Consider the following 15,376-nt stretch of genomic DNA (forward strand, 5'->3'; position numbering starts at 1 on the left):
TGACCTTGTCCCATGAATCACAAATATTCTTAATGGAGTCTAGGGTGGTGAATCCTTCCCAGAAGGATTTCAATTTACTTTTCCCAGATTCATCAGAGGAATCACTATCTATGGCATCTATAGCCTTACAAAATGTATTTCTTAAGACTTGAAAGTAGAAATTTTTATTGATCCGTTGGGTGCAGAATGGATGTTGTGTTAGCAGGCATGAAAATATGAATCTTGTACATCTCCATCAGAGCTCTTGAGTGATGACATGCATTGTCAATGAGCAGTAATAATTTGAAAAGAGTCTTTCTTTGCAATAGGTCTCAACAGTGGGCTTAAAATAGTCAGTAAATCGTGTTGTAAACAGATAGGCTGTCATCCAGGCTTTGTTGGCCCTTTTATAGAACACAGGCAGAGTCTATTTGGCATAATTCTTAAGGTCCTAGGATTTTTTGAGTGGTAAGTGAGCATTCGTTTCAACTTAAAGTCCCCAGCTGCATTAGCCCCCAACAAAGAGAGTCAGCCTGTCCTTTAAAGCTTTGAAGCTAGGCATTGACTTCTTTCTAGCAATGAAAGTCCTAGATGGTATCTTCTTCCAATATAAGCCTATTTCATCTACATTGAAAATCTGTCATTTAGTGTAACCACCTTTCTTAACTGTCTTAGCTCGATCTTCTGGATAGCTTGCAGTAGCTTCTCCATCAACACTTGCTGCTTCACCTTGCACTTTTAAGTTGTGGAGACGAATTGTTTCCTTGAACCTCACAAACCAACCTCCGCTAACTTCCAGCTTTTCTTCTGTAGCTTCCTCACCTCTCTGCATTTATAGAATTAAAGAGAATTAAAGCCTTGCTCTGGATTAGTCTTTGACCTAAGGGAATGTTGTGGCTGATTTGATCTGTCTAGACCACTAAAAGTTTCTCCATATCAGTAATAAAGGTGTTTTTCTTATCATTCATGTGTTCCCTGGAGTAGCACTTTTAATTTTCTTCAAGAACTTTTCCTTCACATTCACAACTTGGCTAACTAGTGCAAGAAGCCTAGCTTTCTGCCTCACTAAGCTTAATCATTTCTAGCTTTTTATTTAAAGTGAGGGACCTGTGACTCCTCACTTGAACACTTGGAGGCCATTGTAGGCCTGATTATTAGTTGGCCTGATTTCAGGAATAGGAGGAATAGGGAGGCCCAAGAAGAGGGAAACAGATGGGGGGGGGGGGACAGGCAGTCAGAACATGCACAACATTTATTAAATTTGCCATCATATGGACGTGGTTCGTGGCACCCCAAAACAATTATAATAGTAATATCAAAAATCACTGACTATAGATCATCATAGCAAATGTAATAATAATGAAAGTCTGAAATATTGAGAGAATTATTAAAATGTGACAGAGACACAAAGTGAGCAAGTATTGTTAGAAAAATGGCGCCAACAGACTTGCTTGATAAAGGGTTGCCACAAACAACACAGTATCTGTGAAGTGCAATAAAGCGAAGCAATAAAGTTTGCTTGTGTAGAGCCCTTGTAGAGAACCCAGTAATAGACCCACTCGTAGATAGTAGGTGGATTGTTAATAAAGACACAAAAACAGTTCAATGGAGACAGATAGTTTTTTTCAACAAATAGTTCTATAATTGGATGCTGGTATGTAGAAAAATTAACCTTAATACAGACCTCACCCCTTTCATGAAAATTAACTCAAAATGGATCATAGAGTTATTCCTAAAATACAAAACTACAAAATTTCTAGAACAAAACGTAGGAGAAAATCTACGTGTTCTTGGATTTGGTGATGAGTTTTTAGATACAACCCAAAAAGCATAACCCATGAAAGAAACAATATATTTAAGATTTGAAAAATTATTCACTTATCAATATTTGAATAGCAGGTAAGCATATGAAATGGTGTTCAGCATCAATAGTTATTAGGGAAATGCAAACTAAATTCACCATAAGAGACTACTCTATACACTGAAATGGCCAAAATTAAAGAGTCTAAAATACCAAGAGTTAGTAAAGATGTGGGAAAACTGAAATACTCGTGATTTTTTGATAGAACTATGAAATAGCACAACCACTTTGGAAAACTGTTTGGTAATTTCTAATAAAGTTAAGCATACACTTAGTATGACCCAGCAGTATATATTCTTACATATATACCCAAGAGAAATGAGAACACATGTCCACAAAAACACATATTCTAACATTCCACCTTGGCCAAAAGCCAGAAGTCTGTTTCATATACTATTAAATGGCTTTTACTTTTTTTTTACTTTCAGGTTTTATTTGCCATGATAGTGGAGCCACTGTTTTAGCATATGCTCCAAAACATCAGCTACTAATATCATGTGGCAGAAAAGGTTTTACATGTGTCTTTGACCTTCAGCAACGACAACAGAGGCAGCTTTTCCAGAGCCATGATTCTCCTGTTAAAGCCATTGCTATCGATCCAACTGAAGAGTACTTTGTTACAGGGTCTGCTGAAGGCAACATAAAGGTAAACACAGTAATTCCACAATATCTGCAAAATGAAATCTTCAGAAACCTTCGGTCTTTAATCATAATTCATGATGTCAATCTATTTAAGCAATAGATATATTAACAACTGCTTTGTAGTTAGCCACATTAGTTGATATTTAATAAATCTTCCCTAAGTTATTCTGATGGTCAGCAACCCACTGGAGGAGTCTAATTTCTTAGAATCCATTAATTTAGGCACTAGAGAGACTATTTCCTGCAAATAAATTGGACTGCTTTGTTAGAACCAGCGTATTGTTTTCATAATTCTCAGCCAGAAAAAGTTAACTAGAATTATAGAATTTTGAAAGGGCTTTTTAAAAAAATCAAATATATACACCAACTTTCATACAGAATTTTTTTCCGTAAGTTTAAAACTAGTTTCTTATTTGAACTGCCCTCAGTTCATACTGTTTTAGAGTACTTCTTTAGTTTGTACTCAGTTTTATTATTTAATTGAGTAAAAAAAAGATTTGAAAGTATACAATGTAGTATTCAGAAGTCACAGTTTAACAAAAATGCCTTGAATAGTAGAAATTAATTTATTTCTTAGGGAAAAGTAAGATTTTTGTTAATGTGATCTAAAAAAATCAAGAAGTAAATTGGTTTCCCTAAATTTCAAATGATGCCCTGAAAACATTAGGTTCTTCACATAAAGTCAGGTTGCTTATAAATTACTTTAGGGACAGACACATTTATTTTGGTAAGGTCTGAAAATAGAAAATTTCTATTTAATAAAATATACTGAAGTTATAAAAATTAACCTTATCTTACAGTTGAAACATAGATTTGCATTGTCTGAGGGCCTCTAGGTGTCTGGTGCTTCCCTCTTCTCAGTGGTTCTCATCCCTTGCTGAGTATTTTATATGATAGAGACAAGGTTATTTCACTATAGAACTACGCAGCCAAAGCTTTGCTGAGAGACAGGAAATCTTGATTGTAGTCCCTATAATATTACAAGTTTTTGTAGTGTGCACTTAACATCCTTGTATCTAAGTTTTCTCATCTCCAATGCTGGGTTTAAAATACCTTGCTTTCTTACTAATGGGTTTTGAAGAATGAAATAATAATATCAAAGTGAGTTAGAAAAGTGCAACACCCTATACAAAATCAAGATGTTATGAACTTAGGCCTACACAGGCTTTTCTCCATCTTTGTTTTAGAAATTCTTATTTGCTCATGAAGACATGCCTAAATATATACTTTTTAGGTGATCATCAACCCCAGTGTTTATTTTTTTCTTAATGTCTTTCAGATTTGGAGTCTCTCTACCTTTAGTCTTCTTCACACTTTTATCAGTGAACATGCTCGGCAGTCCATTTTCAGAAATATCGGAACCGGAGTCATGCAGATTGAGACAGGGCCAGCAAATCACATTTTTTCATGTGGAGCTGATGGAACAATGAAAATGAGGATCCTGCCAGATCAGTTTAGCCCATTAAATGAAGTATTGAAAAATGATGTGAAATTTATGTTATAACATTTTGACAATAAGATGTATAATTTATTACCTATTCCATAGAAGTGGCCAACACATGTAATGTACATTGATTACTCTCTGTGCACAAATAAGCTGATGCTTTCTTGTTTTCATATTTATTTTATGGAGCTTTGCCCTTGATGCACTGATGCCTTAAAAATTAACAAGGTTGTTCAGAATTAGACTCGATTGCCCAGAGTATAAGTAATGCTGTAATAGTACATATTTATAGTATGTTATAGTGAATAAGTCACAGTGTCACAGGAGTTTTGTTTTCTTATGGTTGGTAAACTCTTCTGCAGATACCTCTGCATGAATTTCTTTCACAGTAAAAACTCCTTTTGTGTAAAGGCAGTTGCACATCCATCGTCACTTAATTCACCACACTCTCAGTTTCTTTTTCAGGCTTACACATCTCAAACTCTTCTTCTCTTAACTAATGATAGACTGATATTTGAGTAAGAATTTAAAACATAGTGAACATCTCCATTAAAACTGTTACTGGGACTTCAGTGGTTCAATATGTAAGTTTTCAGAAGTTTCCCTCCGGAGCCCAAGTGTGTGTATGTACATATATATGTTAGTGGTTGTGTGTATATATGTAATATATCTTGAACATCTTATTTGAACTTACTTTGTGTATATAGGAGAAAACGACAAGTCTTTTCATGTGTTTTTGTGCCATAATAACTACTGCCACCAGAATAACAACTTTCTTGCAGCTATTTTTTTTATGTTCTTTTTTTTTAAATTTTTGAATTCCCATCTTAATTTTCACATAAATTTCAGGAAGACTTCCAAGATTATTATTTTAAAGACCACATTGAGTCAAATATGTCTTAGCAGGCAATAACAATTCTGTGTTGGTATATATGAGACACTTAAAAGTAAGTTTATAAATTTATGAAAGGCTTTTTTGAGCATCAAACAAACATTTTACTTAAATTTTATTTTTTAGGTGCTTTTAGTGTCAAAGTTCTGAAAACCATATAGCAGTGTTTTTAAAAACAAATGTGAAACAGTCAAATTAAATAGATAGTATTTACAAATGTAAAATACCTGCCAGATCTACCATGAATAGAAAATAAACTGAAACTTATATTTTATTATTTTTTGCCAAAATATATTATTTTATTATAAAATATGACCAAAATATTAAAAATGCACAGTGCTTTTAACTTAAATGCGATAACCCTGTTTCTCTCTGTGTTTTGCTAAACCTTTTCTGATTCAGAATTATAGAAAACTTGATAAATACTTGATTTTAACCAAGGAGAGAGGCAGTTGGAAGTGTTTAAATGACAATTATATGCTATTTAGCTTAAATATATTTTGTTAATAGGGACTATAAGAACATTTTTATGAAACAAAATATGGACAACTATTATCTTGGAAATTAAAGAGTTAAATAAAGCAAAGAAATGAAGGGCTGGTAAAATGAATTTTGTAATATCCTCAGGATACTTTTATCTTAAAAGTATATTGTTAAAGATTTTGTACATTGTATTCATAGTTTTAAATGTGTTGAGCTAGTTGCAGTGAAAACACTGTCATTATGTAGAGAGTTTATGTGCACATAATAACCTGTATCATAAATCGTGCAATAACAACACCTGACTGTTGCCATGGAGGAATCTGTGACAGCATTGCAAACAGTACCATTGTTTGATGTAGTTAAGCTTAAGTTATTTTTCAGTAATGTCTTCACAAATCAAGATTCAAAAGGCTTTAAACACTTTTAATGAGATAGAAAATTTATTGTGCTTACTATAAAAAAGGTATTGTGGGTGAATAATTATGCATTTTAATTGAGGGTTTATATGAATAATAAATTATGTAAGCCCATATGTAATTACATCCAGAGTCATAATATTTTAAATAAATAATCATGCAGTGACTTTTTTTAGCATGCTATTGTTTTAAGTAATATTTATGCCACTTTAGTTGGTTTAAAGTATATGTCACATTTTAAAATAGAGAATTTCCGTATTTGAATTTGGTTAATGTAGAAAGGATTCACTACTTTCCCAGGTACCCTGTTCTTCCTTTTCCACATCTGTTTAACCTTCTAGGTAAGCATTATTCAAAAAAGGGGGGGAGTGAAATAGTAGGAATGTATATGTAAGTATAAAATGATGTGCATACATGTAAAATTTCATTCACATTAATGGAGTGAACACATCAAAATACATTTCTTAAAATTGTGCATTTTCTGAGGATGTAGCTTTGTAATGATGGACCAGCTTACAATATTTCAAGCCTCGTTTTCTGAAATGTAGGTATTTTCTTATGTGGAATCCTGGGGCAGTCACCTCCATGCTCCTTTCCTGCTCTCTGTCTTGCCCAAATTCATTTATTTTATTTTTTAAAAATTACTTTAAAAGATAACATCATGGAAATTTCTCACACTAGTCTTAACAATCAGAACACAATACAAAGATACCCACTTAAAATCCTTATACAACCTCAGAGGGGTGATCTTTTAACAGGCGTATTTTATTGTAGCAGACATGTTTTACTAAACGAAGTTTAAATCTCACATGGCAGGAGTCCACAACCAAAATTAAAAAAGAACAGATAGACTAGGAGAAATATTTGTATAGTAACAGGAAAAGTATCAATGTCTCTGTATATAAAGAGAACTTTAAAATAAGCAAATTATTGGAGAAATCAGCAAATAATTCACAGAACAGGACATCAAAAAAGCAGGCGTGAAGTATGGTTAAGGAAACGTTTCTGTCAGATCAGTGTAAAGTCAGAAGAGGGACAGGATCAGTTTTGGTGAAGATGCAAGGAGATGGGCACACTGAAACCCTGCTGGCAGAGCTAAACCACTGCAAAGTTACTGTACAGACTGAGCAATGCTACTTGAGAAATTATCCTATAAACATAAAAACACCCTTGCACAAAAATACATGTAAACAGATGTGTATTGAAACATCTATTGGAGGAAAAAAACTGGAAATTAAATGTTAATAAGTAAATGCTTGAACAAAAATTGTGGTACATTCCTACAATGGAATATTCTCTCAGCACTAAAAGGATGTTAGATTTGTATCTGCTGATGAAAAGAAGTTGGTGGGGAAAATTGAAAAATACAAGGTGTAATATCCCATATTGTTTTGGGTTTAGATGTTTTGGGCTCTGCAGATGCAGAGACAGAAATATGTATGGAAGAATCCGACTTTACCATGGGAGTAGGGAAGGGGATGCACTATGTTCCCAGTCAATAGCATGGCACCAAACTTTACGTGTGTGCTGGCAAAAAGAGACTTGTGTTTTTAATAGGACCTGATAACTTTAGGAACTGCTCTGCTGAGTAGAGTTGTCAGGAATCCTTTTTGTGAATTGCTGGGGTGTTTTTGATGCTTGATATTACCTATGTAAGAAAGGTTACCTTTTGGTACTTGGAAGAAGTTGAACATAGGTTACTTGAATGTACCAGATTTTTTTCTGGGACAGGTTCTCCTCTACCGTGGGCCACCTACCAGGTTGCTGTGGTGTACAGATTTTTAGAAATTGTATCATCTCACAAAAGGGGTCTACATGCTACATCCTTAAATCTGAGATCTTAACAAAAGTACTTGCGACCACCACCTTGCCTGTGTCTTGACTCTGAGACCATTGGTAATCCACAATATTGAATAAATTTTTTTAAATTCATGAGGCCATTGTTGGGTAAGGAGAAAGACAGACCCATGTGTGCACACCAAAAACTCACACGTGGAAGTAAGTAGCACACCAGCTCTTCACTCTGAGTATTGGTAATGAGGGGAAATGTTCTATGGGACTCAGAGCCCATTAGGTGAGAGCTGTGCTCGCAGCGCTCCGTGACTAAGGTGGGAGCCTTGTTAAAAATCAAGTAAAGCCCAGCCAGCGGTTGAGCATCGACCTAGGATCCAGGAGATCAAAGTTTGATTCCCGGTCAGGGCACATGCCTGGGTTGTGGGCTCCCCAGTCGGGGGCGTGCAGGAGGCAGCTCATCAATGACTCTCTCATCATCGATGTTTCTCTAACCCTGTCCCTCTCTCTGAAATCAATAAAGACATATTTTTTTTAAAAAAAAGTAAAGGGTTGCCAACTTGGACTAGTGTTTCATGGGTGTAAGTACACTAGAGACCTCTATCAATAGAACGAGGAATGTAGACCATATTTATAGAAAAAGACTTTCAGAATAGAATTATGCAAAGACAAGACAAAACTAGCCTTTGTAGTATTTGGGATAAAGCTCAAGCGAGATTTGAGATAACAGTTAAAATAAGTTCCCCAGTGAGGAAGAGCCTGCATAGACCAAGGATCCAGTGGAGCAATCACAAGAATTTCTATAGAGAATGGCGTAAGGGGTGAACATCTGCAAACATGCAGAGAACTTGGTTTCATGGGGAAGGTGGCTGATGGAATTAGCTAAGATTGTGGATAATGTCACCCCTTGATACAGACAATAGTTGTAGCAAGCTTTCTTAGGAAGGGGTTTGTTTTAGTGACATAGGAGTTAAGTAATTCTGGATAAGAAGTGCAAAATATGATAAAGGTATAATCACTAGTGATGTGTAATAGCTCTGAGCGGGGATTGCAGTCTATGGAATAGGAAAATACCATTAATCCCAAATTCTTGATATTCTATCTCTGAGTTTCTAGTTTGCACAACATTGAACAACTCTACCCTACTCAGTCTACGCTTAGACTTCCATTAGGGAAAATACCTGTACCCTTTACCTTGCTCATATGGTTACTCTAAGGACAAGATTACATATTATGATAATGCTCCTAAAAGAAACAGGACTGGGAAGAAAGTTAGACAATCATAATAGTTTGGAGGATGGCGAACTTACAGCCATGTTTTGCATCCGGCATGTTCACTGATACAGTCCCACAAAAATGTAGGTGAAGCACAAAAGCCACATAGATGGTTCTGTGGGCGGCTTGAAGCTGCACATCCTCGCTTCAGTGCTCTGAGCCTGCTGGAAAATGTTAGACCCTCCTTCCCTCTCACGGCCTGGAGCGCCCTTCTCTCCACCTGGCAAACTCCAGTTCACCCTTTTCTACTTGGTTGGATGGAACCTCCCTTGTGAAATCTTTCATTCCCTCGGGGAATGTGTCACTTCTGCTCTCCCCCCAGAGTATATTCCCCCCTCTGCCCCCCTCCACCTGGCTCCTGCCCCACCCCAGGCCTTCACCGCACTATTGTCTATGTCCAAGGCTTATGCATATATGCACAGAAGTTCTTTGGTTAATCTCTTCCCATCCCCCTGCCTCCTTCCCTCTGAGACTTGTCAGTCTTTCCCATGCTTCCATATCAGTGTCATGTAGTATTTTCAATTTCTTTTTCCCCCAAAATGTTTAACAAGAGAGCAGATCAACAATGGTTGTGGCTGAGAGGGCCTGTGAGACACAGATGCCTGCCTGCTGGGCCTGCAGTTTGGATTTCTTGGGTCTTTGTCAAAGGAGCACGGTGAAGGTAGGGGCAGGGGCTTGTGAGGGAACAGGGCAGAGAACATCAAGTTGTCAACAAAGAATAAGTAGGAAAAGTAAAGCAGTAAATAGACATTTGATTCACAGGACTATTCATAAAAGCACATACAAAGGGAGTGTGCATACCCTAGGACCCAGCAATTCTCACTGCTTTCTACTCTTTGTCATGTAATATTTTCAACCTGCTGTTGGGAATCTGCATATGCGGAAGGCCCATCAATAGTTACATGTGGATTTTCCAACAGCATGGGGGTTCTTCGTTCCTAACCCCCATGTTGTTCAAGGGTCAATTCTGGCTGTTTCCTTACACTCAAAAAAGGGAGGCTGGTACTGAGTTAGCAGAGTAGAGGCTTGAAGTGAGAGAGAGAAGAGTAAAAGGGAAAACGGGGTCAGAAGATTTCTTGAAACTTGACAACTTTGTCTAAAGTTAGTTCCTGTACCTTCAGCTGGGCAGAAGCGAAAATAGGAGGTATGCACAGAGGTGTTTCTGGCATGCGGCTGTAGTTACAGCTATCTACTTCATCTGATTTATAGGGTTTGCAGGTTTTGTTTCTTGGGTTTATTTGGTCTGAGGGGATTTATTAATCCAGATGTAGCTGCAATTTATTTATTTTTTATTCTAATCCTCACCTGAGGATATTTTTTCCTTTGCTTTTCAGAGAGAGTGGAAGGGGGAGAGAGAGAAAGACAGAAAGAAAGACATCAATGTGAGAGAGAGACATCGATCGGCCGCCTCCCACACGAGCCCTGACCAGGGCTGGGGATCGAGCCTGCAACCAAGGTACATGCCCTTGGCCAGAACCGAATCCCGGTCCACAGGCCGACGCTCTATCCACTAAGCCAAACAAGCTAGGGCTGCAGCTGCAATTATTTTAAAATGTATTTAGCCATTGAATAATGGGTTGTTTATTAGGAACTTTCTAGATTCCAGCACGTTTTTTATGACCCCAAATTGGAACTATGCAAAAGCTAGTTTGAAAATAAAATGATCCAACTACCTTTTGGCCCAAATAAGATAGGAAAATTAATTATCTTGTTAATTTTTAAATATTATCACACTATGAAATAAGGCAGAGTCCTATGTCTTTACCAAAGTTAAAGGAAGGGAAGACTAGTAGTTCTTTGACAACAGTGATGCAAGTTGCCTGAGATTGTATAGGCCCCTTTCCCCGCCCCCTAGAGTAAGTGCTGAGGCAATGGCCACTCTGCATTGTTTCTACTGTTGTTCTGTATAGTCTCTCAGGTCTAGATGGTCCTATTAAGGTGAGTGGTAGAGAGAGAAGGTGGTAGGTAGGGTGCCTCAAGAATCTTAAATACTATATTACTTTTAATTTTAGCATTCTTATGTTTTGTGGGGGGATACAGAAATTGAGAGGTTCAGGATAAAAGAGGAGGAGTACTTAATAGAATGCAGCCCTGTAGACAGAAGAGAGGGCTCAGGCAGGCCCCAGAGGACTGGTGAGTGGATTTGCTCTGAGCCACTGGGGTGAGAAGAAAGGAAGTCAAGCTGAGTGTGGAAACAGATGGTATTTCTGGTAGCTGAGTCAGGAAGTAGAGAAAACGATTGATCTGTCTATATTCTATAAAATAGGAAGTGAGGCTGTGTATCAAGAGCAGGGAGTGTGATGAGCGGGGAAGATTTCTCAAGAAAAGGGGTAAAGATGGAACTCCCCTTTCCTTTGCACCCTGAAGCACAAGGACACACCAGCTGCATGAAGACTCAACTGAGATTATAGGTCATGAGTCTTGTAGAGCATTAAGCTTCACATTTTTTGGTTCTTCTTAAGTAGCCAATACGACAAAAGGGGATGGCTAGAAAGAACTGCCAGGTGCATGAAAGGAAAGGACAGTGGGGCAAAGGGATAGCAGGCACTAACAAGTGACTGAAATGCTGGTTCTTGGGGTCAGGCTGGGTAGGAAATACGGGAATAGCAGGGGGCCAAGGATGAGAGGCTATAGTGGGGGGTGTGGAATGTTGGAGGTAAAGGTTATGGGATCTTCATCTGTAAAGATAAAGGTAGATGGGGCTCTGGGCACTGCTGCTCTAGGGTGCATGCAGCTGGGCACAAGAGGGACTGAAATGAAGCAATGGTGAAAGTTCCTGAGGTTCAGGTTGCAGACACCGTGACATCCTGGCTGGTGCTCACAGCAATCGTGTACATGGGCTCCTCCTATCTGACACAGTAGAAGAAGCCAAGTCAAATTAAAGCTTTGTACTTTGTCCAAAGTCAGCCAGCTTACACAGGGCAGATCCATTACTAGAACCCTCAGTTGGTGGTGACAAATATCACTGCCCGTGAACATTCAGGGATCGTTTCTAATTATTTGAGGGTGGGGGAGGCTGGGAGTGTACGAACTCTTTTAATCCTAATTTAGTTGCATCACTGCAGGCTCAAAAAGTATTTAGAAAGTACTTACCTGTGACCCTCCCAACACTGGGTAGCACTACCAAAGACTGAGCCTGCTAATCCAGAAACCAGGTGAATTGACCTAGATAACTCTCCTTCTCTCGTCCCAGTTAAAAATAAACAAAGGAAACCTCATTTAAAATGGAGTCAGGAAGCCATGTAGGGGGACATCTCATGCACTGCCACCCAGACCCAAACAGGAAAACGTACCACAGCAGGAGGAAGATTTTCTCCTAATCCAGTAAAATACCTCTACCTTTGTGAATCTCACCTGTACCTTTTCAGCTGGTTGCCAGGTGACAGCCTAGCCAAGGAGAAAATGCTACACTCAGCCAAAGACAAGACTGAACTCTTGGAAACAGCCCTCCCCCCCACTTCCTCTTTCTGCCCCCTATAAAGCAAACCCTCTGTTCTTCAGACTTGCCTACGGTCACCATAGTTTTCTTGTCCTAAATTGTAATTTCTCTGATATTCCCAAATAAACACATTTTGCTGGTAAAACAGCTTTGTTTTTTAAGGTCAACGCCTCCCATATCCCATCAATCGCAAGGGCCTGTGTAAGTCTTGAATCCATCTTCTTTCTACCTACTTAGTTTAGGCCTTCAGCATCTGTATTCGTTTCTTATTGCTGCCACAACAGATTGCCCCCATTTGGGGGGTTTAAACAACCCAGACCTATTATTTTACAGGCCTGTAAGTCAAAAGTTCCGTGTGGGTCTCACCAGGATAAAATCAAAGTGTTAGTAGTAGAGCTGAGTTTCTCTCTGGAGGCTCTAAAGAGAGGATCCGTTTCCTTGCTCATCCAGGTTACTGGCAGAATTCAGTTCCGTGTGGTTGTAGGGCACTGGGACTCCCATTTACTGTTGGCTGGGATCCATTCCCAGCTCTTAGAGGGCACCCACCCACATTCCTTGGCTCCTAATCCAGGTCGAGTTCTTCTCATTCTTTGAATCTCTGGAACTCACTCTTCTTCCACTTTATGGAACTGGTATTAGATTAGATCCACCCAAATAATCCAGGATAATCTCCCCATCTCAAGGTCTTTAACCTTAAGCACGTCTGCCAAATCCTTTTTGCCAAGTAGGATAAAATAGTCACAGGTTCCGAGGATTAGGGAGTGGACATCTTTCCGGGAGTCATTATTCTGCCTAACAGAGCATCCTGTCAAAATTTATGACAGAACTTAGCCAAGACAGGAATCCGGAGGGCCTGTGAGAGGAGCTCTCACGCACTCTGTCGGTGGAGATAGCCCTGTGGAAGAACTCTGCGTTGACGGCGGAGCTCGGTGGCTGTAGGAGCCCTCCCTTTAGCTTCCTTTGCCCTCTGTAAGTTTCCTGCTGCTTCTCGCTTCCCCTGTGTGCACGCGGCTTGCCATGTCTGCACGCATGGGACTGCAGTCCTTTCTCCCCCTGCCCCAGCACAGTCATGCCGGGCATTATGCTGTTCTGGTCAACACCCCACCACATAAACGGCGGCGGTCCCACGAGATTATAATGAAGGTGAAAAATTCCTGTGCCTACTGCCTTTGTAGCACAACCCGTTACACAAATACCCCTGCGTTACACTGCCCACAATATTCAGTGCAGTGACATGCTGTATAGGCTCGTAGACTAGAAGCCGTAGGGGAACAGAATTTGCCACCCTAAAATATTTCTCCTTGGCAGAAGGATTATTTTAGGCTGGTTAATTTTAAGAAACAGCAGACATGGGAGAAGCTCCAAAAACCAAGCAGAACTTGCTCTTTGTAAAAGACATTTACCTTTGTGAGGGACATTTCTATTTGCAAAGGTGTCTCCCTGGCTGTACCAGGAAGAGTGGGGATCATCTTGTCTCTAGAAACTCATCAACGCACAAGACAACAAGGTAAAATCTGCATAACAACCTTATTCTTGTTACTGTGCGTTTCCCAATAACTTCCCATAACTGACTCCTCTACCCCCAACATCTTTTGTCGTCAGCTGAAGACAGTATTTAAGGTGGAGGCTTCATCCATTTTGACAATTTACTCAGTTTTCCTGGGTCTCTCCCATGTATCCAGGAGGTATACATGAGACAGGCTAGTAAGCTAGGACAAGCAAAATAGGGAAACTGAGACAGACTGTTAAACAGCAGTTTGCAGCCATCTAGTAAATCCTATCTTCACTAAGGGACACTTAAAAAGAGTAAATGGTTTGCACTTCTCCTTCCAAACCAGAGGGTAAATAGCTTAAATCAATCGCCCTACTCAGAGACACAGCAGAAATCTAGTTTGCCAACAGTACCTAAGGACAGATGAAGTTAAGAGAAGAAACCTCATTTTGGTAAATCAGCATAAAGCTGATGAATATTCCATTGAGATCCTCCCCCAAGATAAACCCCCAGCCTTTAAAACCCCTCAAAACAAAGGTCCTTCCTGAGCTCTCCCTCCCAGGAGCACACCCACACCTCCCCCACCCAGCTTCCCCCACAGGCGTGCATCTCCTAAACTCTAAGGGACACCATGAGGCCTACAACCAGTGCAGCAATGGGCAGTGGCAGTTTGTCCCAGGCAAACCCCCTGAACCTGTCCTGGAGGCCCCCTTTCCTCTGATTTCTTAGTGAGCCAAAGCAGCCCAGCCCAGGCTTATTTCCCACCCAGTCTCTCTCCTGTAGCTTCTTCTATCCTAGACCCTTCCTTGTTTCACTGTCCCCGGCTTTAATCAACGTCCTCTAAAACTCACCTGGACTTGTGTTGTGAAATTTTCCCCTCACAAAGTCAAGAACCCACACACTACCAGCTGGCCCTAGGCAGGCCCCTTCAAGGCCAGGTCCCCTTTCTGGTAACATACATGTTATTAAACTTTTCTGTTGTTTTTCTCCTGTTAATTTACCTTTTATTACAGGAATGTCTCAGCCAAGAACTCAGAAGGGTAGTCTGAAAATCATCCCCGCCTTCCTTCCACAGAGCAAAAGGCTGTACCACACCGACTAGGTGTGTAGCAAGCTATACCATCTAGGTTTGCCTACGTACAGGCTATGATGTGCCCACATAGAAAAAATCGCCTAACTATGGGTTTCTTACTATGAATCCCTGTCGTTAAGCAGCACATGACTATAAATCTTTTTCTGGAGCCAGAATACCTAGTCGATTTTTGTTTACGGTGAACAGTCCCAACCTGACATATTTTAACAACTTCATAAGCAAGTTTCATGGCTCTGGCATTCTTTATGCTGTTTTTCAGATTAACCTTTCTAGAACAACATTTGATGTGTCTCCCATCTTTAAAATCCTTTTGGCTTTCCACTAACCAAGGGTCAAATTAATATTCTTTAGGTCCTATAGGAAAACACACTTGGATTTTGTTCTTTTTTTTTTTTTTTTTTGCTTCATTCCAATCTCCACTCCACTTCTATCCCAACCTCTCTTAATGCTTGAAAAATGTTTACTGTGCCCTTTCTCCACCTAGAACTGCTGGTTAACTTTGTTCTTTCTCCCAGACCCACCTCAGACATCACCTCCCTCAGCAAGACCTTCCTGACGCTCCTCAGAGC

General features: G+C 39.5%; 1 protein-coding gene across 4 annotated transcripts in view; it reads left to right on the forward strand.

Moving 5' to 3' along the window:
- The window catches only part of DMXL1 (Dmx like 1), a 123,779-nt gene extending 117,938 nt beyond the window's left edge, over positions 1 to 5,841 (forward strand). For all 4 annotated transcript variants that reach the window (XM_087815506.1, XM_016204603.2, XM_016204604.2 and 1 more), the window contains 2 exons: positions 2,269 to 2,486; positions 3,762 to 5,841. In XM_087815506.1, coding sequence (XP_087671632.1) covers positions 2,269 to 2,486; positions 3,762 to 3,986 — 443 coding nt within the window. In that variant the 3' untranslated portion in view covers positions 3,987 to 5,841. The remainder of the gene's footprint in view (positions 1 to 2,268; positions 2,487 to 3,761) is intronic.
- The last annotated feature ends 9,535 nt before the right edge of the window (positions 5,842 to 15,376 follow it).

This window comes from Miniopterus natalensis, chromosome 3, assembly GCF_054644295.1.
Source record: "Miniopterus natalensis isolate mMinNat1 chromosome 3, mMinNat1.hap1, whole genome shotgun sequence".
Classification (NCBI taxonomy): domain Eukaryota; kingdom Metazoa; phylum Chordata; class Mammalia; order Chiroptera; family Miniopteridae; genus Miniopterus; species Miniopterus natalensis.